Source organism: Bos mutus, chromosome 18, assembly GCF_027580195.1.
Source record: "Bos mutus isolate GX-2022 chromosome 18, NWIPB_WYAK_1.1, whole genome shotgun sequence".
In the NCBI taxonomy this organism is placed as follows: Eukaryota; Metazoa; Chordata; class Mammalia; order Artiodactyla; family Bovidae; genus Bos; species Bos mutus.
In genome coordinates, this window is record NC_091634.1 from 47583391 (window position 1) to 47607232 (window position 23842).

The 23842-nt window shown below is 40.7% G+C and overlaps 1 protein-coding gene across 9 annotated transcripts in view; it reads left to right on the forward strand.

Annotated features, from left to right (window-relative positions):
* Positions 1 to 23583, forward strand: part of MYLK3 (myosin light chain kinase 3) — a 57197-nt gene extending 33614 nt beyond the window's left edge. For 4 of the 9 annotated variants that reach the window (XM_070388482.1, XM_070388483.1, XM_070388481.1 and 1 more), the window contains 6 exons: positions 5203 to 5259; positions 6115 to 6185; positions 16368 to 16496; positions 17761 to 17913; positions 18842 to 18974; positions 20113 to 23583. In XM_070388482.1, coding sequence (XP_070244583.1) covers positions 5203 to 5259; positions 6115 to 6185; positions 16368 to 16496; positions 17761 to 17913; positions 18842 to 18974; positions 20113 to 20172 — 603 coding nt within the window. In that variant the 3' untranslated portion in view covers positions 20173 to 23583. Of the gene's footprint in view, positions 1 to 5202; positions 5295 to 6114; positions 6186 to 16367; positions 16497 to 17760; positions 17914 to 18841; positions 18975 to 20112 lie in introns of those variants that run through there. The other 5 variants (XM_070388486.1, XR_011467721.1, XM_070388485.1 and 2 more) reach the window with 5 other exon arrangements.
* The last annotated feature ends 259 nt before the right edge of the window (positions 23584 to 23842 follow it).

The following is a 23842-nucleotide window of genomic DNA, read 5'->3' on the forward strand; positions in this document are numbered from 1 at the left end:
CACTAATTTGTTCTCTAAACAAACCACTCATTTGTTCGTATGAGTTCTGGGTGATTTTTTTAATAGATTCTACTTATAACTGAGATCATACAGTAAGTGTTTTTCTATGTCTGATTTATTTCACTCTGCATAATATTGTCAAATTCCATGTTGTTGCAAATGGCAGAATTTCTTTCTTTTTTATGGCTGAATAATATTCTGTTGTGTATATATAACACATTAAAAAATTATTCATCTGTTGATGGACACTTGACTATTGTAAATAATGCTGCAGTGAATATGGGGGTGCAGATATCTCTTCAAGGTAGTGATTTGGGTTTGGGATATATACCCAGAAGTGGAATTGCTAGATCGCATGATAGTCCTATTTTTAATTTTTTGAGGCAACACTACACTGTTTTGCACAGTGGCTGCGCCAGTTTGCACTCCCAGCAACAGTACACAGAGGTTGCCTTTTCTCCACACCCTCACTGACACTTGTTAGCTCTTGTTTTTTGGATGACATTCATCTTAACAGGAATAAAATGATATCTCATTGTGGTTTCGATTTGCATGGTGCCCATTTCTGTGGTTTTTCACTCCACTGGGGCAACAGGAATTTTTCTCTATAACCTCTGTCGGGAATCTCAGCGGCTCTCTACAGAAGATGGGAAGTGGGTTGGTTGGACCTACATGTTTGCACACTGCTCCTTCTGACCATCTTTCTGGATTGACATCAGACTGTAACACTGTGGTACTGTGAAAAATGGTAGAGATCGTGAGGAATCGGCCTCAAACTTCCCTGCTCACTGAAGCTAATTCCAGAGCTTCTGGACCAGCTTTCTGGGCTTGAGCAGTTAAGAGAACCAGTTAAACAGAACCTGATTCTGTTCTGTGATTCAGGATCAACGAACAGCCTTTGGGACAATACCTGTGACACTACAGCAGGAGACAGTCATTGCCAAGGTCTGTTTCCCAGCCAGGAGCAGAGCTTGTGTTAGTCCAGCCTCTTCCTGACCAGGAGATCTTACATAAGTTCCTTGATCTTGTTGATTGGTCTTGCATAAGCTCATCAATTGAAAAGTGGAGATTAATAATATCTACCTCCTAGGAATGTTGGTTGAATTAAAATATGAAATATTTAAATATTTCACTTGAAACATAACTAGTGTGACCGAGGAACTAAAGTTTAAATTTTCTTAGTTTTTAATTAAATAAAAAGCTGATATGATTAAATTATTAAAAACCATAAAGTATATTTAGAATCTGGTGGCTCAGAGGCTAAAGCATCTGCCTGCAGTGCAGGAGACCCGGCTTCAGTTCCTGGGTTGGGAAGATCCCCTGGAGAAGGAAATGGCAACCCACTCCAGTATTCTTGCCTGGAGAACCCCATGGACAGAGGAGCCTGGCGGGCTACAGTCCATGGGGTCGCAAAGAGTCAGACACAACTGAGCGACTTCACTTACTTAGATATTTAGAACAACTTCAACATGTTAATTTGCTTTTCAAAAAATATCAATTTCATGCAATCTAAATACAAATAAAAGGTTTCCCAGGTGGCTCAGTGGTAAAGAATCTGCCAATTCATGAGATCTAAATATATCTAAAGTACTTCTGATGAAACTTTAGTGTCTGAATTGAGATGTGCTATAAATGTAAAATGCACACTGGACTTCAAAGGCAATATAATAAAAATAATCAGAAATATCTCATAAATATTTTTATTTGGGTAACCTAATTAAAATGATTTTGATATATTTTGCTAAATAAAATTATTATTAAGATTAAGTTTTAGAAAATACTTTGAGATGAATGAAAATGAGAACACAACATGCTAAAACTTTCGGGGTTCATCTAAACTAGAAATGAAACTTGTAGCTGCAAACCCTTATGTGTTCAAAAGATTTAATAATCTAACGTTCCACCTTAAGAAGCTAGAAAAAGAAAAGCAAGTTAAACTCAAAGCAAGTAGAAAGAGGGAAATACGAAAGATTAGAGCAGAAGTAATTGAAACAGAAAACAGAGAAACAGTAGAGAAAATCAGTGAAAAGAAGTTGGTTCTTTGAAAAGATGAATCAGTTGACAAATCCTTAGCTATCTTGAACTAGAGAGAAAGAGAGAAGACTCAATTACTAAAATGAATGAAATGAAAAAATAAAATAAAATAAATGGAATGAAAGAGGGGACATCACTACCAGCCTTACCAAAATTAAAAAAAGATTATAAGAGAATATTATGAAAACTTATATGCCAGTAGATTAGATAATATAGATAAAATGGAAATTCCCTAAAAGGCACAAACATCTGAAAACTGGCTCAAAAAGGAACAGAAAATCTGAATAGACTTATAATAAGTAAAACAGTCAAACTAGTATAAAAACTACCCATAAAAAAATCCTAGGCCCATATGGCTATCAAATGTCTAAAGAGTTAACACCAATCCTTCACAAAATGTTTAAAATTAGAAGAGAAAGAAACATTTTCTCACTCATTTTAGAAGACCAAACTTATCCTCATCCCCAAACCAGGCAGACCTCACTTCCTATGATGAAACTACAGTACAATATACCTTATGAATATAGATGTAAATATTCTCAATAAAATATTACTAAACTGAGTATAGCAACATATAAAAAGGATTATACACATCACAAACTGGGATTTGTTCCAATAAAGCAAAGCTGGTTTAACATAAGAAAATCAATCAATGTAATATGTCATATTAAAAGAATAAAGGATGATATCACCTGATCATTTTAGTAGCTGCAGAAAAAGCACGTGACAAAATTGAACACCTTTTCATGATGAAAACACTAAGCAAATTAAATATAGAACTTCCTTAGCTTGGTAAAGGCCACCTATGAAAATCCCCCAGGTAATAATAAACTTAATGGTAAAAGGTTGAATGCTTTCCTTTTAAGATCAGGAACTAGACAAGGATGTTTATTATTGCCATTTCTATTAAACATTATACTTGTGGTTCTAACCAGGGCAATTGGGCAAGAAAATAAATAAAAGGTATCCAGATTGGAGAGGAAGAAGTAAGATTCTATTCACAGATGACTTGATTTTGTATATAGCAAATCCTAAGGAGGGTAAAGAGAAACTATTAGAACTAATAAATGAGTTCAGCAATGTTGCAGGATCTAAGATGTAAAAATCAATTGTATTTCCATACATTAGCAATCAACATTCTATAAATAAAATTAAGAAAATCATTTCACTTACAGTAACATTGGAAAGAATAAAGTACTTAGAAATGAATTTAACCAAAGATGTATAAACTTTATATTCTGAAAACTATGAAACATTGTTGATAGGTCAGAAAACTTAATGTTATTAAGATGACAATACTCTCCAAAATGGTCTATATGTTCAATGTAGTCTTGTCAGACTCATAGCTGACTTTTTTGCAGAAATTAATAATCTAAAATTCAGATGGAAATTTTTGGGACCCAGGAGAGCAAAAACAATCTTGAAAAAGAGGAACAAAAAAAAAAAAGAAGAAGATGAACAAAGTTGGAGGACACACATTTCCTGACTTAAAAATCTACTACTAAGCTACGTAAATAAAAATGTGTTATGATGTAAGGATGGGCAGACATATCAATGTGATGCAATTAAGAGTCTAGACTTAAACCCTTTTATTTGTGGTCAACAGATTTTTGAGAACAGTGCCATGACAGTTCAGTGGGGAAAGAGTAGTCTTTGCAATAAATGATGCTGGGACACCATGCTTGAGATCCACATAAAAGTTGAAGCCCCACCTCATTCTATAAATAAAAGTTAACTCAAATGGTCATAGACCTAAATGTCAGAGCTAAAACTATAAAATTGTTAGAAGATAGTGTAGGAGTAAATTATATCTGACTCAAAAAGCACAAGATAGAAAAGTTGATAAATTTAGATTTCATCAAAATTAAAAAATCTTTATGCTTCAAAGGACACCATCATGAAAATGAAATGACAGCCCACAGATGGGAGAAAATATTTTCAAATCATTTATCTGATAAAGGACTTGTACCTAGGGTGTATAAAGAACACTTACAACTCAATGAGAAAGATAAATCCGAATAAACATTTGTCTAATGAGGATTTTTAAATGGCCAGTAAGCATATGAAAAGATTTTTAACATCATTAGTCAAGAGAGAAATGTAAATCAAAACTACAATGAGATACTATTTCCGACCCATTGGATTAACTAAAATAAAAAGTAAAAATGGCAGACAAGTGTTGGCTAGGATTTAGAGAAACTGGAACTCTCAGACATTGCTGGTGGGATTGTAAAGTTATGCATCCACTTTAGAAAACAATTTGGTAGTTTCTATAATGTTAAACATGGAGTTATCATACGACCAGCAATTTCACTTCTAGGTATATTCTCAAGAATTGAAAACACAAGTCAACACAAAAACTTGTACACAAATGTCCTTAGCAGCATTATGCATAAATAGCCAATAAGTAGGAACAACACCAATGTTTACTATCTGATGAACAGGTAAACAAAATGTGGTAGGTATATTGTCCTTATAATGATTATTATTCAGCCATGAAAAGGAATCAAGTATCCATATATGGATGAACCCTGAAGAAATTATGCTGAGTGAAAGAAGTCAGATGCAAAAGGTCACATATGTATTTATGATTCCATTTATATGAAATTCCCAGAACAGGCAAATCTACAGAGATAGAAAATATATAGGAGTTGTAAGTAAGGAGGATGGAGAATGACTGCTGATGAGTATGGTTTTTTTTTCCTGAAGTGATGAAAATGTTCTAAAACTAGAGTGGTAAACTATCTACTGAAAAACCACTGAATTGTATACTTTAAAATGGTAATTTTATGATCATATCTTTATTATTTATATTTCAATAATGCTTTTATGAAAATTAAGTTCACCTATTTCTTTTTACCTTTTTAATGTGGCTATTAGAATTTTTTGAATTATGTATGTAGCTCACATTATATTTCTATTGGACAGTGTTATTCTAAATCTTACAAAGAAGGCCTGAAGATTTTTAATCATCATTTTTCTGAACCTATCTGAGGAGTTTCACAACCCCTTTGTAACATAAGTAGCAATAAAATCTTCTATTGGGAGAAATAGTGCCTGATATATTTGCTTCACAAGCTGTAAAATCTTTAATGCATTATTATATCATTTGATCTTTACACCTTCCCAGGAGGAAGGCAGGAAGAGGTTATTATTCTCATTTTACAGATGGAGACACCGAGATTTCTGGAATGGGAAAGTACTCATCTAGGGCTACAGACCCTGGTAATGGACCCCTGGACTGCAGGCCCTGACCTCAGGTCTCCAGGTCCTTTGTTCTATAAGCCTTTCATCTGCCCTCAACCCCTCCCCACCTTCGAATTTGTCTGCCACAAGCAGCAAGAATTATTCCAGTCTTCCTCAGGGCCTCCAAGCTGATATGAAAGACTTAAGAGAAGCATGTCAAGTCCATTATCTCCATTTCGTGGGTCACAGCTGTCACCGCAAAATGGCAGGATGGCATTTGGCAGCTCTGATCTCCTTGACCAGACTACTGCAGATTTGGTCCCACACTTGAGATTCTGATTTAACTGGTCAGGACTGGGGCCTGGGTGTTAAGACTTTCGAGGGCTCCCCTGATGATGCTAGTATGCAGCCAAGGTTTGGAACCACCACCCCAAGCCAATGGTCTCAAACAAGCAGCTCATGGGCCCAGTCTACATCCCAGATATGTTGTGTTTGATTCCCACACATGATAAGTATGTGTTTAAATTGGATTCAGTTGTCAACATTTAAAAGCATGGAGTTTTTACTTAAACTTGAATTTCTGGGATCCCTTGAGAACTGAGGAACTCTAGTGACTGGACCTACATTTCTGTGTGGTGGCCAGTGGCTGGAGCTGAGCAGTGGCTGCCCTTTTATACACGGCAGGAGTTCTCCGGGTCTCATAGTTCACAGCACTCCTTATTGTCTCACACTAGCCCGCATCGTTTATTTTCACTATGCATCCATCCCTGAAGGGCTGCCCTGTAGGGCTTTCCCTTGGAGGCTTGGAAACTGAGGCCTATTGACAAATAAGTGGGGGAGCTCAGACCTTCCTAGTTGTTGATTAAGCTAAGTAAACTTCTTTTTCTTTCCCAGCCTGAGAACATACTGTGTGTCAATCAGACAGGACACCAAATTAAGATCATTGACTTTGGGCTGGCCAGAAGGTAAGGGAGTTGTATTTTGGTACTTTAACAGAACTGCTTGGGGACTCTTGATAGCTCTCTTGGATATGGTTACCCACAACTCAGCCAGTTTTTGAATTTTGAAGACTAATATGAGCAAGCTGTCTTATAAGATTGGTGGCCTTCACAAAAACTGTGTAGACAGGCCTTGTTACTACCACAGGGGGCAGCTTTATGCTGCAGGCTCCGTTTCTCCTTAAAAGGCTGTAGAGTTCTAGGTTCATCCACCTCACTAGAACTGACTCAAATGTTACTTTTTATAGTACTCTTGCCTGGAAAATCCCATGGATGGAGGAGCCTGGGAGGCTGCAGTCCATGGGGTCGCTGATGGTCGGACACGACTGAGCGACTTCACTTTCACTTTTCACTTTCATGCATTGGAGAAGGAAATGGCCACCCACTCCAGTGTTCTTGCCTGGAGAATCCCAGGGACGGGGGAGCCTGGTGGGCTGCCGTCTATGGGGTCGCACAGAGTTGGACATGACTGAAGTGACTTAGCAGCAGTAGGAGCAGCATGATTGAGTAATGTTCCATTACTTAGCAACTGAACAACAACAAAATATTCCATTGTGTATACATACCACAGCTTCCTTATCCATTCATCTGTCGATGGACATCTAGGTCACTTCCATGTCCTGGCTAGTGTAAATAGTGCTGCAATGAACATTGGGGTACATGAATCTTTTTGAATTGTGGTTTTCTCAGGGTATATGCCCAGTAGTGGGATTGCTGGGTCATATGGTGGTTTTATTCCCAGTTTTTTTTAAGGAATTTCCATAGTGTTCTCCATTGTGGCTGTATCAATTTACATTCCCATCAGCAGTACAAGAGGGTTCCCTTTTCTTCACATCCTCTCCAGCATGTATTGTTTTTTGATGATGGCCATTCTGAGCAGTGTGCGAGCCTGTTCTACAAAGTGAAATAGGTCAGAAGGAGAAAAATGTATTAACACAAATATATGGAATATAGAAAAATGGTAGTGATGATTTGCAAGGCAGTAATAGAGACACAGACATAAAGAACAGACTTGTGGGCACAACAGGGAAAGGAGAAGGTGGGACGATTTGAGAATAGCACGAAACACATATATTACCACATACAAAATAGATAGCTAGTGGGAAGTTGCTATAGAACACAGGGAGCTCAACCCAGTGCTCTGGGACAACCCAGAGGGCTGGGATGGTGTGGTGGGAGGGAGATTCAACAGGGAGAGGACATATGTGTATACTTACGGCTGATTTACGTTGTTTAATGGCAGAAACCAACACAACACTGTAATTATCCTCCAACTAAAAATAAAATTTAAGAAAAGAATTAACTATACTTCCATCCACTTGTGTGAGCAGAGGGGAGTGGTAGTTAAAGGAGGTCACTGAATGGGGTGCTGGGCAGCTCATTTCTATTCATTCCCAGGTCTCCTGGGGCCAGGATGTGTGATACATTCATTAGCAACTCTGCCTTCCAGAAAATGGCGAGGTTAGACAGGAAAGTGTGTGACTGTGCAGGATGGTGCCATGGATAAGAGGTTCTGGGCGCTCAGGACTGGGCTCAGTCTTGGTAAAATGGTGATATAATGCAGGGACTGTTGACCTGGGCAGCTATGAAGTTTAAATGAGATACTACATCGCCAGTGCAGAACCATCCTGTGAGGGTGGTTAGGTTCCCAAGTTGTAGTGCATACAGTGAACATTATATATAATTAAAGAAAACTTTAAGTCCCTTAGAATGCAAGCCTAGTGAAGTATAGATAGCTTTACTGTTGGATCCTGTCCTGTGTCATGTGTGATAAACACCATGCCTCTGCACGGCTCTTGTCCATGGCATGCATACCCAATGGGGTGGCTGTAGCAGACCCTTGGCATTGGGGAGGACATCCACCGTCTATAGTGCTTCCCTGGTGGCTCAGATGGTAAAAAATCTGCCTGCACAACAAAATTTTGTAAAGCAATTATCCTTCAATTTAAAAATAAGCAAAAGAGAAAAGTTCAAACCCGCCCCCCGCCACACACACACACAAATATCTGCCTGCAATGCAGGAAACCTGGGTTCAATCCCTGGATCAGGAAGATCCCTTGGGGAAAAGAATGGCAATCCACTCCAGTATTCTTGCCTGGAGAATCCCATGGACAGAGGAGCCTGGTGGGCTACAGTCCATTGGGGTTGCAAAGAGTCAGACATGACTGAGCTACAGTCCATTGGGGTTGCAAAGAGTCAGACATGACTGAGCGACTTTCCACAGTCTATAAAGATGGAAATAAATGTGTGCTCATCCTCCATGCTTCCTCCAGAATTCTGTTTCTACCAGGAAATGACATGTCTCTGAGAATCGCATACTTTCTAGATGGGTCTTCACACCACAGCTGAATAATCAAATCTTGAAATTTTCTCAAATGATCATTTTCCACAAAGAAGTTGTTTTCTCACTTTATGAGCCTTGCAGCATCTTCCACTCTCTCCACAAGGGGAGAAAGGAGACTCTTATCTCCATGGAGGCAGAGCTGCTTGCCTGAGTTCAGCCTCTGGTGTCCAGCACCTGCCTCCCAGAGGTGGCATTCAAGACCACAGTGGTGGTCTTCCTAGGTCACCGCTCCACTGGTTGAAGTGGTCGATGTTATCTCTGTGTAGGTGTGAAAGGTGCATTTTCAGTGTTCCACATGATGGATGGGAGGCCAAGTGTGGGGTTGTTAGAGTAACAGCAGAGGGAAGTTCTTATCATCCCACTCTACCTTCAGGATCCTCATTACACAGTGTATTGTATTTCATTAACAATACCAAGCCCCCCAACCCAAAACCTTAAAAATCACACTCAACCCATAATAAAAAAAAAAATCGCTTAATATTTTTCCAAGTAATGTTGTATAAAATTGGGATGCATCCTGTACACTTGCATATCTTATGCACTGGGGCATGCTTCTCAACCTAGTTTTCATGTCTCTGCCTGCTCCACAAAGAGCCTTTTTAACTATTTCTTTCCTAATCCCCAGGTTCCATCTTCATGATGCCACAGGTGTACTGTGTATCTGTTTATGTACTGTGGCCCTTTGGAGAGCCACAGGCCATTGTAATAGCTGAGACTTTCTTTGCCCCACCCCCACCAGAACCGGTGTTCCCTCGTGGCTCAGACAGCATAGTCTGCTTGCAATGCGGGAGACCCAGGTTCGATCCTTGTGTCAGGACAATTCCCTGGAGAAGGGCATGGCAACCCACTCTTGCCTGGTGAAATGACAAGGGAGCCTGACAGGCTATAGTCCATGGGGTCACAAAGAGTCGGACACAACTGAGCGACAAACAATTTCAGTTTCACTTTTCCACAAGAACCACTGTTCCCTCACTGCGGGACAATATGTTCTTCACTGAGACTGCACACGCTAGCGTGTATGCAGGACCCTCCCAAATGTCAGATGACCAATTGCCAAATGAGGATTTACAGTGACACACTGTGGATTCAGAGCAAGAAGTAACCACCTGAGGTCCCTGGAGTCTGAGAAGGCTTTTCTGAACAGCCAGGAGAGAGGAATGGACCAAGTTTTGTTACCTGCAGGCGATAGTGCTGGTAAACGTTTAACAGCCCGCTGCAGCTGGAGCGGGAGAGGGGATGGGACTGATCTGTAACCTTTGCTAACTTTGGCTGATTTCAAGCTGCCAATATGACATCACTGAGTACAGAGCTGAGAGGAGATGTGCACAGCTGGCCTTTACGCACTTGTGACAACTGGCTCCAGCACGACTCTGCGTGGAGGGGAGGCAAGAGGGCTGGTGTGACTCGGGGGCTGAGAATAGGATGTGCTGTGCGTGTGAGCAGGCTGACCTGGGGAAGGCAGGAGCTGCAGGTGGGCCAGTGGGTGCTGAGGGCACATGCAGAGCACTGGAGAAGCATAGGTGTCAGAAAACACGGTGCTCAGGAAATGGCCCTCAGGGGAGCTGGGCCCACAGGTTCATGGGTTCTGGCTGTGAGATGAAAGGAAAACATCAAAAACATCCTCAGCAGTCTGGCAAACTGGTCACTCAGCCAAAGGATTGTTTGGCAAATTGGCCTGCTTACTGGGCAGTGTGATTTTAAGAGAAGGGACCTCTGGCGGGGGGGACTATGTGTGTTGAGAGAGTATGCCTTATGCTCCAGAATAGTTTAAATGTTTGTAAAGAGGGAGGAAATGACAAAGTTTCCCCCTAACAAGAACTATAGAAAGTACAGTTGTATTTCTGGGTGGAGCTGTGAGAAGGCTCTGAGATTGTGAGTGGAGGTATGGCCCTCAGTAGAGAGGGGCCGTACAAATCTTCAGAGGCTCTGACATCCAGCAAGAGGGACCAATTTTAACAGCAGGCTGGGTGGTAAGAGTCATCAGTGGGTCTAAATAAGGACATATCAAAGTGTTGAGGATGGAGACAAATGGGAAATAGCTTGTTTAAGCTTGGTCTCCAGAATTTTGGGTGCAGGGATGTGCCTCCTGACTCCCAGTCTTGGGCTCAGATTGGAATCTAAGCACATTTAATCAGATCCTTTGTCAGGGCAAGGAGGTGCTTGTCCCAAACCTTATGGACTGTGACTGCATATGTGACCTTATGATTACAGAGGGCCTTGCTCTGGGAATTTGGAAAGGGAATCTTAGATACTTTGACCCAACTTTGGGGTGGATGGGTTGGTTAACTATTGCCACAGTATTGTATAATGAGTCACACCCATATACACTCCTTGCTGTATAACAAGTCACAGTGACTTAAAACAATTATTTTCCTCCGCACATTTTTGAGTCAGCTGGGGAATTAGTTTGATGAACCCAACTTACACTAGCTCATGATAAGGAATCTTGTAAGCCAATTGTTAAACATGACCATTATTAAAAATTAAATTGTATAAATGTACAATTAAAGAAATTATATTGAAACAAAGACATCACAATATTTATTTTCATCTTTGGTTGTTCTGGGTCTTCGTGGCTGAATGTGGCCTTCCTCTAGTTGCAGAGAGTTGGGTCCACGGTCTAGTGGCGCTTGGGCTTCTCACTGTGTTGGCTTCTTTTGTTGCAGAGCACCAGCTCTAGGGTGCAGAAGCTTCAGTAACTGCAGCACGTGGGCTCAGGATTGCAGCTTGTGGGACCCAGAGCATGGGCTGAGTAGCTGTGGCATATGGGCTTAGTTGCTGCGTGGCATGTGGAATCTTCCCAGACCAGGGATCAAACTGCAGGGTCCCCTGCATGGGTAGGCAGACTCTTATCCACTGTACCACCAGGGAAGTCCAAGATATTACATGCTAAAACCTTAATAATTTCTAATTATTTTACTACATTTCACTATTATTTATGCTCATGAGGTTATTTATGCCTATTGTTATTATTGTGTGCTATGGCCTATCTCTTCTCAACTCTATTCAGTGACATCCTGATAGAACTTTAAAATCAGGCATGGTGAAATCAATATTTACACCATTGGCAGATGCTAAAAATCAGGATTTTAAAAAAAAAAATCAGATGGCTGGTTGTTAAACTTTTACCCACACACCACTGGTAGGGAGTTTCTGATCTAGGCTGAGTTGAACTGGGCTTGGATGCAGGTCAGTGAGGACAGGTCTTTTCCAGGTGTCTCTCATTCTCTTCCCATGGTGATGGCTGAGGAGCAGGAGGGCACAGTCCTACAGCCTAGCTTGGAATTGGCCCACTATCACTTCCACCCACATACCACTAGCCAAAGCAACTCACGTGGCCAAGCTCAGCGTCAATGGGATGGGGTAAAATATGCCATCTCTAGTGGAAGGAACTACAAAGTCACGTGATACAAGGTGTGGATGTGGGGCAGATGAAGCAACAGAAATAAGAATGCATCCTAGGAAAGTGGTGTCCAGGGGCTGAGAGCCTGGGCTTTCTGTCCCCAAGAGGAAGGCTGCTCCTCTCAGTTTGGCTGCTTGGCTCTGAGGCTCCAGGCAGGTGCCAGTGCAGGGGAGGAACAGGCTGCCGGAGGAAGGCTTTCACTTTCTTCCCCTCCCTGGCTTCCTGCCACAACTCAGCCACCAAGGTGACCTTTGGTGCACTTTCGCTGGATAGGTGTGGGCTGTGTTGGCTCAAGGTTTGCATGTGCCCGGCTCTTGGCAAATTTGAAAGAGAGGAGACTGTATTTTGAAAACTCATATCCCTGTTGGGCCACATCAGCAGAATATTTATTTTATTCTTCTCTCTCAATTTCCCCATCTGTAAAATGGGGACAGTAGACTTACTTCGTGGTGCTGTTATGGGGATGAAAGTTTATATAAAGAAAACTTTTAGCATGGTATCTGCAAATAGAAAGTATTCATTGATTTTTTAAAATAAATATTTAATTTTTAGAGTTTTAGGTGCATATCAAAATTGGGGGAAGGAACAGGGATTTTATCCTCTTTCCATTTATCCCTTTCCCACATATACAAAGCCTCCCGCATCATCAACAATGATAAGCCTACTTTGACACATCATAATCACCCAAAGTCCATAGTTTAAATTAAGGTGCACTCTTGACATTGTACATTCTGTGGGTTTGGATTAGTGATGTTCTCACGAAGAGCATTGGAGAAGGAAATGGCAATCCACTCCAGTATTCTTGCATGGAGAATCCCATGGATGGGGTGGCTGGGGGCGGGGGCGGCGCCTGGTGGGCCACAGTCCATGGGGTCACAAGAGTCAGACATAACTTAGCGACTAAACCACCACCACCATGAAGAGTACATCATGTGAAATGACAGGATGAATGAATCACAAGCTGGAATAAAGATTGCCAGGAGAAATATCAACAACCTCAGATAGGCAGATGATACCACTCTAATGGCCGAAAGTGAAAAGGAACTAAAGAGCTTCTTGATGAGGGTGAATGACTCGGAGAGTGAAAAAATCTGGCTTAAAACTCATCAAAAAACTAAGATCAAGGCATCTGGGCTCGTCACTTCATGGCAAATAGAAAGAGGAAAAGTGGAAACAATGACAGATTTTATTTTGGGCAACTCCAAAATCACTGCAGATGGTGACTGCAGCCATTAAATTAAAAGACACTTGCTCTTTGGAAGGAAAGCTATCACAAACCTAGACAGTGTATTTAAAAACAGAGACATCACTCTGCCAATAAAGGTCCATATAGTCAAAGCTATGGTTTTTCCAGTAGTCATGTATGGATGTGAGAGTTGGACCATAAAGAAGTCTGAGTGCCGAAGAACTGATGCTTTCAAATTGTGGTGCTGGAGAAGACTCTTGAAAGTCCCTTGAACAGCAAGGAGATCAAACCAGTCAATCCTAAAGGAAATCAACCTTGAATATTCATTGCAAGGACTGATGCTGAAGCTGAAGCTACAATACTTTGGCTACTTGATGGCAAAAGCTGACTCATTAGAAAAGACCCTGATGCTGGGAAAGATTGAGGGCGGGGGAGAAGGGGGCAACAGAGGATGAAATAGTTGGGTTGCATCATCAACATGATTAACATGAGTCTGAACAAACTCTGGGAGATAGTGAAGGATAGAGAAGCCTGGGGTGCTGCAGTCTATGGGGTCACAAAGAGACTGACACAACTTAGCAACTGAACAACAACAAATGGGTTTGGACAAATGATGTATGATGGCATATATTCATCAACAGAGTATCTTCACTGCCCTTAAAATCCTCTGTGCTTCACCTATTTATCGTTCCTCCTCCCTAACCCTGGCAATCGTGATCTTTTTATTGTCTCCATAGTTTTGCCCTTACCAGAATGTCATATATTTGGAATCATACAGTATGTAACCTTTTCAGACAGGCTTCTTTCGTTTGGCAATATGCTTTTAAGGTTCTTCCATGTCTTTTCAGGGCTTCCCAGGTGGCTTTAGTGGTAAAGAACTCACCTGCCAATGCAGGAGACGTGGGTTCAATCCCTGGGTGGGGAAGATCCCCTGTAGAAGGGCATGGCAATCCACTCCAGTATTCTTGCCTGGAGAATTCCATGGACAGAGGAGCCTGCTGGGCTACATTCCATAGAGTTGCAAAGAGTCAAACACGACTAAAGTGACCTAGCACGCTTACATGTCTTTTCATGGCTTGATGGTTCTTTGTTTCTTTTTTTTTTTTTTTTTTTTTAGTGTTGAATACTATTCCATTGTCTGGATGTACCATACTTTATATTATCCACTCACCAACTGAAGGACACTTTTGTTGCTGCCCATTAAATTTTAGCTAAGGATTTTCTTCTCTTTCAAGAATGATTCTAAAAATCAACTTTTGTCATTCAGCAAAAATCAAATTTCTCCATGCAGCAATCAATTATCTTCCTAGTCTCCCTTAAACTTCATGTCAAGAATACTTTTTCTAATCTTTTTTTGTAATTTTATAAAACACATGTAACATAAAATTTACCATGTTAGCAATTATTAAGAATAGTTACAGTTGTTGTTCAGTCACTCAGATATATCTGACTTTTTGTGGCCCCATGGACTGCAGCACCCCAGGCTTCCCTCACTCTCTCCCAGAGTTTGCTCAAACTCATGTCAATGATGCAACCCAACCATCTCATCCACTCTTGCCCCCTTCTCCTCCTGCCCTCAATCTTTACCAGCTTCAGGACCTTTTCCAGTGAGTTAGCTCTTTGCATCAGGTGGCCAAAGTATTGGAGTTTCAGTTTCAGCATCAGCCCGTGCAATGAATATTCAAGGTTGATTTCCTTTAGAATCGACTGGTTTGATCTCCTTGTTGTCCAAGGGACTCTCAAGAGTCGTCTCCAACACCACAGTTCAAAAACATCAATTCTTTGGTGCTCATTCTTCTTTATGGTCCAGCTCTCACATCCATACATGACTACTGGAAAAACCATAGCTTGACTATACAGAACTTTGTTAACAAAGTGATGTCTTCTGCTTCTTAATATGCTGTCTAGGTTTGTCATAGCTTTTCTTCCAAGGAGCAAGCATCTTTAGCTATGTTCATATTGTTGTGCAACCGATTTCCAGAGCTCTTTTTACCTTGCAAAACTGAGACTCTATGCCCATTAAACAAATACCCCTCATTTTCCTCCTGCCTCCAGCACCTGGAAACCATCATCCTACCTTCTGTCTCTGAACTAACTACTCTGGGAACCTCATATAAGTGGAATCATACAGTATTTCTCTTTTTGTGACTGGCTTATTTCACTTACTGTAATGTCTTTGAGGTTCATCCAAATTACAGCATGTGTTAGAATTTTCTTTCTTTTTAAGGCTGAATGATATTCTATTGTATGTATATACCAAATTTTGTTTATCCATTAATCTGTTGATGGACACTTGGGTTGCCTTCACCTTTTGGCTAGTTTTAACTACTGCTGCCATGAATGTGGGTGTATAAATATGACTTCAAGACGCTGCTTTTAATTTTTTTGGATATATACCCAGAAGCAGGGTTCCTGGATCATATGGTAGTTCTTAAAAAGATTTTGAAGAACTGCCACACTGTTTTCCATAGTAACTGCATCATTTTACATTTCCACTATTAAGCATTCTAATTTCATCACATCCTAGCCAGCAGTTGCTATGTTCTGTTTTTTTCTGATGGTGTGGGTATGATTTCATTGTGGTTCTGATCTGTATTTCCCTGTGGTTTTGATTTGATGATCAGTGATGCTGAGCATTTTACCTCTTTCTATAACTCATACCATCTTCCCTTTAACCATGTTGCACAACAGAGCACTGCTCCCCACACAGCTTCTACCCAGTTTTTGCTCACTCATGTGAGTGAGTGAGTGGCTGAAAGTCAGTCAGTCATGTCTGACTCCACGGCCCCATGGACTGTAGTCCATGGAATTCTCCAGGCTAGAATCCTGGAGTGGGTAGCCTTTCCCTTCTCCAGGGGATCAAACCCAGGTCTCCCGCATTGCAGGTGGATTCTTTACCAGCTGAGCCACAAGGGAAGCCCTCATTCATGTGACCGGAGGCCAAATAAGATATATTAATCTTCCTTCCATTTCAGATTGTAAATACCTGGAGGAGGAAAACTGTGGTTTTCTTATTTTCCCCAGTGACTTAGGAAAGTCTGCATTTAGGGCCTGAGGGTGTGATGACTTCCCAGTGAACCACACGGCATGTGAGGTCTAGAAAACATGGCTGACACCAAGGGTTGAGGAGTATTTAGCTCCCAACGAGAATTAGCCTGGCATCCCCAGCTTCTCTCGGCGCTCACTCCCATTGTGCTCTGCACCCCTCCTCCCCAGATACAAGCCTCGGGAGAAGCTGAAGGTGAACTTTGGTACTCCTGAGTTCCTGGCCCCAGAAGTCGTCAATTATGAGTTTGTCTCGTTCCCGACGGACATGTGGAGTGTGGGAGTCATCACCTACATGCTGTGAGTGCCCAGGGGCCTGGTTTCCCACTGGGGATGGAGGTCATTTGTCTTAGTTTGGGTATCCTTAGAAGCAGCAAAAATCTGAGTGCCAGAAGTTTATTGGGGAGGTGTCCCCAAGAGAAACACCGAGAAGTGGGGAAGTGAAATGGGGAAGGAAGGCAACTAGCAAGCTGTGTGTTGTGGAGTCAGTTGCAGCTGTGGGTAACTGGAGTCTAATCCTGTGGGGAACAGGGGACCCACTGTGGGACCCGCTCAGAGCTAGTTCAGCTGAGGGGGGAGGGAGCTGGAGTATTTATACACTGGCTCTAATCAGTTGCTGCTAGTGGGCTGGTCCCAGAGTTATGAATTCCCTGAAACCTCCGGGTTGATAAATCAGCTTCCACTAGAGAGAGAGCCCTCTGGTGAAGAAATACAGGTGCTGCAGCACAAGTGGGGCTGGAGTGCACTCAAGTGGGAAGGAGAGGGGCCGACAGAGCAGGGCTCAGCTCACGCGTCTTCTAACCTTGTCCCTCTGCTCCCCGTTTTCTCTGGGCTGAGGAAGTAGAGGTAGGACGGGCTGAGAGGAGAGCCAACCACAGACTTAACATTCTCCTCTCTCTCCAATTCTCTCAGCTATTTCCTCAGGGGCACAGCAAAATCAAGCTTTGCTCCCAGTCTTATTATTACGGTTTAACTGTTTCCTGTACTTTGAGCGTATGCTGTACCAGGTGGGGGAATATTGAGGCCCAAGGCCAGCCAGTGAGGTGGTCCTGTCTCTTTGCCCTCTTTCCTTTGGCCTCTGAGGCCTGGGTAGTCTCAGAGACATGCCAAGCTATTTTAAAATTCAGTCAAATGTACATGACAAATGGGCATATTGGGTTGGGCCCCAGTTTACTCAGGGTAAGAGGGAATGTTGGAGAAGAAAATAGAAACCCATGCCAGTATTCTTGCCTGGGAAATCCCATGGATAGAGGAGCCTGGTGGGCTACAGTCCATGGAGTCGCAAAGAGTTGGCCACAACTGAGCGACTAAACAAGAGGGAATGCAGTGAGCATGATAAGGGACTTTTTCCAACACCCTTCCTGCCATCAATTTCCCAGTCCTTCCACTTCCTCTACTGAGTGCTGGGGATTTCTCCTATGGAGAGGCAACGGCGGGTGCTTTTCTTTCGAACCTTCTTGGTTCTGGTTAGCTTTGCTTGACCTTGTAAGAGTCTTCTCTGTTTGTCAATGTGTGTTGGCAGGTGTGGATTCCACATACTGACGGTCCTTTCTCTCCTCTGTAGACTCAGTGGTTTGTCCCCATTTCTAGGAGAAACAGACGCAGAGACCATGAATTTCATTGTGAACTGTAACTGGGATTTTGATGCTGATACCTTTGAAGGGCTGTCAGAGGAGGCCAAGGACTTTGTCTCTCGGTTGCTGGTCAAAGAGAAAAGGTACTCTTTATTGCTTATCATCCGTGATCCATTCTGATGGTGACCATCCATCTGGATGCTGTGGAAATCACGCTGTACTGGGCGGGGCTGCTGAAGTGAATGGTCCTTCTGTCCTATAGACCAGTTCTGTCCAGGATTTCTTAGTCTGCTACTTCTTTGGGAAAAAAAGTAGCAGGGAAAGGGACAAAGGAAATCAATTAAGAAACAAGTGACTAGGATCATAAAATCTAGACAGAGTTTTAGAAAGGACCATATTTACAAATCAGGCCTATTTCCACGTTATCACTTTTGATAGGCTAATGTTGAAAAAAGTTGAGATATGCAGTTGTTATTCCCCAGAATAAAAGACATAAAACCTTATTTCTTGGAGATGAAGACCTACTTACTTTTCAGTAGGTTTATCAAGGTCATGGGTTGGAGCACTGAGTTTTCCAGTACTCAGACATACAGGGATAACTACAAGCGGTAAGGCCCAAGATCTGGGCTCTGAGGTAGCTCTCGTTCCCTGGCCGTGACTGTTTTGTTTCTTCCTGACTGTGAAAAGTTATGTGTGATGAAAAATATTTCTAATTTAGAACAAGTTGACATTATTCTCTGTGAAGTTCTTTTACTTCTTGAGAGCAATTCCAGGCTCACCTGACCCCTCTTCTGTCCTGCCTCAATTCCCCAGCTCTACTGTGGGAGGTGGTAATTAATCACTGGGAAATACATCTTCCATAGAGGGCTGGGAACATTTTGCTGATGACATTCTTGTACTTTTAAGGATGGGAATTTTAGGTAGGAGGGTGTCTTTTTATATTATGTGGCATGAATCTGCCCAAATGATTAATCTCTTCCACTGACTCAGCTTCCTACCAATTGAACAGATTTTGGACAGCCAGAAAAGGCAACCCCAGCTAAAAGTCTCACCTGCTGTTTGATTTCACAGCTGCAGAATGAGTGCCACACAGTGCCTGAAACATGAGTGGCTGAATAATTTGCCTGCTAAAGCTTCAAAATCGAAAGTTCATCTTAAATCCCAACTATTGCTGCAGAAATACATGGCTCAGAGGAAATGGAAGGTATCTGTTTTTCTTTTAGTAAAAGCAGCATTTGTCTTCTTTAAATGTCCTGTGAAAGAAGTGTACTAAGTTTTTTATTTACATTTTGATTCTAAATAGATTATTTAGGGAGAAAAAAGCCTCATGTCAAAACCTATTACTTTGATTAAAAAAATGCCTCAGAACAAAAACAACTGGCATAAAAGTAGCATTTAATTCATACTTACGTGAACACTTGAAGTGACAGCGTGAAGTTTGAACATATGTTCTCAATGACCATTGCAGTGAAGTGATCAGAACTAACTGCCTGTAGTTTGAGGCTGATTCCTCCACATTTCAGAAAGAGGGCCTAGGAAAGCCTGGAAGTGAAAGTGTCAGCCACTCAGTTTTGTCCGACAATTTGTGACCTCGTGGACTGTAGGCCACGAGGGTCCTCTGTCCAGAGAATCCTCCAGGCAAGAATATTGGAGTGGGTAGCCATTCCCTTCTCCAGGGGATCTTCCCAACCCAGGTACTGAACTTGAGTCTCCTGCATTGCAGGCAGATTCTTTACCATTTGAGCCACCAGGGAAGACCTATTAGGCTTTAAAAGCTTTATAATTTTGAGAACTCTTTGGAACCATGGATGTAAAATGTATCTTAAAAAAAGTTGTCCCCCAGAGAAGTGACTTTCCAATATTTTGATGTTGGCTTAGATCCTCAATAAAGCCAGCATACAAGTATATGTATACTCACACATGTGTGAAACAAAAATATTGTGACTTTTGCGCCACAGAGTATGATGAGCTCTGATATTTTCTACTCTATGATATTTGGTTTCATTAAAAATTTTCTAATCATGCTCCATGAATTTGATTTCATGACTCACTGGTGGGTTGTGAATTACAATTTAAAAAATACCATTCTAGAGTGCTCCATTTTTCACATGAAAAGGGCAGGAGAACATATTTTCTCACTTCAAACTTGCTCCAGATATGCCCCTGAAAGTCATGTGACTGTTTTACTATAGTTTTCCTAGAATCTTCTTTTCCCCTTTAGTTATCAATTTTAAACACACTCAAGTGGCTAAACTTAAGCAAGTCCTTTTATTGTTTCTTCTTTAAATAATTGGACTAAAAATATGCTTCCCTCCTCTTTTTTTTTCTCTCCCCCGCTTAAGAAACACTTCTACGTGGTGACTGCTGCCAACAGGTTAAGGAAATTTCCAACTTGTCCCTAATCCTCAACTCTGCTGCTCCTGTGGGCCTAGAAATTACTGGGACTGCTGGTGAAATCATGACTGAAGATTCTTAATAATGTGGCTTTCTACTTATTTTGTTTCAAAAATGTTACGACTGTTGCCTTCCTTGTGGATGAAAAGTAGCTGTAAGAAAGTGACCTAAGAATTTTTTCTGGTTTGTAAGATCACTGAGTTGAAATGATGTGGTTACTTTTCAAGTGTACCTACTTTTGGTGATAAGTATAGGCATGCTTTAAGTAGTAGGTAGGAAAGCTCCTCGGAGAAGGCAATGACACCCCACTCCATTCCTCTTGCCTGGAAAATCCCATGGACGGAGAAGCCTGGTAGGCTGCAGTCCATGGGATCGCTAAGAGTCGGACACGACTGAGCGACTTCACTTTCACTTTTCACTTCCATGCATTGGAGAAGGAAATGGCAACCCACTCCAGTGTTCTTGCCTGGAGAATCCCAGGGACAAGGGAGCCTGGTGGGCTGCCGTCTATGGGGTCACACAGAGTCGGACATGACTGAAGTGACTTAGCATAGCATAGGAAAGCTCCTACTTTGCATATGTCAACTTTAAAGTCAGCTTACTTTGATTAAAGAGCCCAGTGGACTATCACACAGGGCATGTTAGTCAGTGTTACCTCCTCCAGTGCAAAGAATTCCTAGCATTTTGATTTGCTCAAAAGTGAGCTGACATTTTGTACGACATTTGTTGCTCTAGTGTGAAGCAATGTAAATTTAGGGCAGAGATTCTCAAACTTGTTTTAGCTTGTACTCCCTTTCGAGAATCAAAACATGCAGACCTCTAGCCTCTCCTGATTCTGCCCTGTCCTGACACTGGCAGTCTCCATCCTAACCTGTCTTTCTCAGTTATGACTCTATGGTCTAGTAAGTCTGGGAACTGATATGTAATATGTGAAAAGAGAGTGCAGTGGTGTTCAGCTTTCTGAGAGAAACACAGAAATGATGGATCGTGAGAAGTCAAATGAAAACTGCTCTCCTGCTTTATGGGGATAGAACCGTCACTTAACTAACTTCATGAAATGAGTAACAAGGAATGCTTTATTATTCAAAAGTAAATATCCTTTTAATCTCCTCACTGCTAACTTGATTTTCATGGTATTCCCCATGACCTTCTTGGGTCAGCAGTTTTTACTTTTAGTTTGTACTTAGCCATGCAACAGTTTCACATTTTTTTGTCCCATAATACTTTTTTTTTTTTTTAAGTAGAGGACGTGGGCGTGGGGAGAAGGGCAGAAGATGGAGAGATTAATCCTCCTGATGCATTTCTTCGGTTATAATGTTCCTCGGGAACACTAACACCTGTTGGGAAGCTAAGATTTTCAGTACCGGCACAGCTCGGCCTGCTGCAAGCTGACTGGCTAGTGGATGACTATCAGAAGAGATGGCTGCTGGAAATCTCTCTTTCATGGACCAGTAACAGTGGCTTAGTAAAATGCTTTAAGGTGTTTTGAAAGCAGCCTCAGAAAGAGCTAGAGGATATCTATAGTTCTATCTATAGTATGGTTATTCTTCCCCTCCACAGTGGGGGGGAATGCTATGAATCTTCTCCCCAGAAATATGGAGTCTCCCCAGTTAGTTATTCTAATCTAGAACACCACTGCCTAACAGAAATATATGAGTCAAATACATAATTTTAAAATGTCTGATAGCTTCTCTTAAAAAAAATCTGCTAAAATTAATTTCAATAATTTATTTAGCATAATATATCAAACATTTAAATATCTAATCATTATAAAAATTATTGATAAGCTATTTTATATTCTTTTTTTTCATACTAAGTCTCCAAAATCTGGTGTGTATTTTATACTTAAAATACATGTCAGTTCAGATTCTAGGTTTTTATCAGACATAATTTGTATTTAGATTTCATAAAATTTACTGTGGAAAAATATATTCACATGCTCAAGTTATTCAAAGCATCTTAAATATTTTCTAGTATTTTTACATTTAATAAAAATTAGGAATTAGGAATTCAGTTTTACAGTTGCATTAACCACATTTTAAGTGCATTTAGCCACATATGGTTTGTGGCTTCTATATGATAGGACAGATCCAGGGAAAATCTAATAGTTATCAAATTTTAATTTTCCCATATATGCTGTAATTCTCTACCTAAAGAAACAACTTTTCTCCAAAGTCCCTTTGAGGGATTTGTTTAGGCCAGACCCACACAAGTGAGAGTTACTGCAGAAGTTAGCCTCCCTTATTTGAAATGTGAGGGAGTTTTTATGAAGCTTTAATTTTCTGGATATATTATTAAAAATTTTCTGGATATTTTTAGTTCTCTGCTGGTATGTACTGAACTCAAAATTTTTTTAGACTGACGCTTTGCTAGTATTAACTATTTCTAATGGGACTTTTAAATTTGAACGAACAGTCCTTAAAAACTGCTGAGAGATCCAATATAAAATAAAATTTTTTAAAAAGAAAGAGAACTGCCCAGCAGAGGATATCTGAAAAGTAGTCATGACCCACATTTTGTCTATCAGATTTAGTGGGAGTGTGAGCAAAACAGAATTTTTCACTCTTGATGAATATCAAGATGAATATCAAGTATCCAATCCAAATAAAAGTCATGCCCACACTTTCACCCAGCAATTCCATTTCTAGAAATTTATCTCTCAGCAATATTTGAACCAGTGGGCAGAGGTGTATGCAAAATGACATTTACTGTAGCAAAATGGCCCAATGAACCAACCTACATGTGATTATCAGTATGAGTTTAAATTTTGCCACATACGTATAGGAGGTTGCCTTGTAGCTGTTAAAGATAGATCTTGATGTACTGATTTTTATTATGAAAAAATTATGGAACATATATATGGTATTATCCTATTTGTGAAGACATGTTTATATATGTGTTAAAATTTTCTAGGTTATGCAAGAAACTTAACAGTGGAACGTGGAAATTGGGTGATGGGGAGAGAGGGAATTCTACTTTTCACGTTATTTCTGAATTATTCTAATTTTTTTAACAATGAGCATGTATTGCTTTTATAATTAAAAATTAGCCACCTCTTGTCAAGTGTGGACCCTGTCTTGACCCTGATTTAAGCAAATAAACAATAAAGATATTTCAGAGACATTTAGGGAAATTTAATTCTAAATTGTATATTTGATGACAGAACTTCTTTTTGTATTAATATTGTGAGGTATGATAACAGTAATGTGTTTATAATGTGGATTAAATGACTTCAAGAAAAAGGGAGATATAGTGAAGCAAGTGTGGCAAAATCTTAACTGTTGGGTTTGGGTAGTCAGTATGGGCTATCAGTGTATTTTCCTCTAGTAAAGGGACATACATTTGTTGTATACATTTGAAAACTTTCATGATAAAGCATTTTTTAATCAGTTAAATAAGCCAAGAGGAGCTGTTAAAGAAATGAGCTTCCAAAAATCTTTACAACAGCACTGGAATATATGAACCCACTAAGTAGAAAGCTTCCATTGCTGGGGAAAGAATGTGTTGAAAAATTGTAAAGGATTCCAGCTCCAGGAGAGCATTTGGACAAGACTATGTTAAGGCAATTCCCCTACCCCACAACTATTAGGTTGGTGCAAACGTAATTGCTATCTCAGATCGTGAATTTTAAATCATTTTAATTAGACTCAAACATATCTTTATTAATCAAAATAGGAA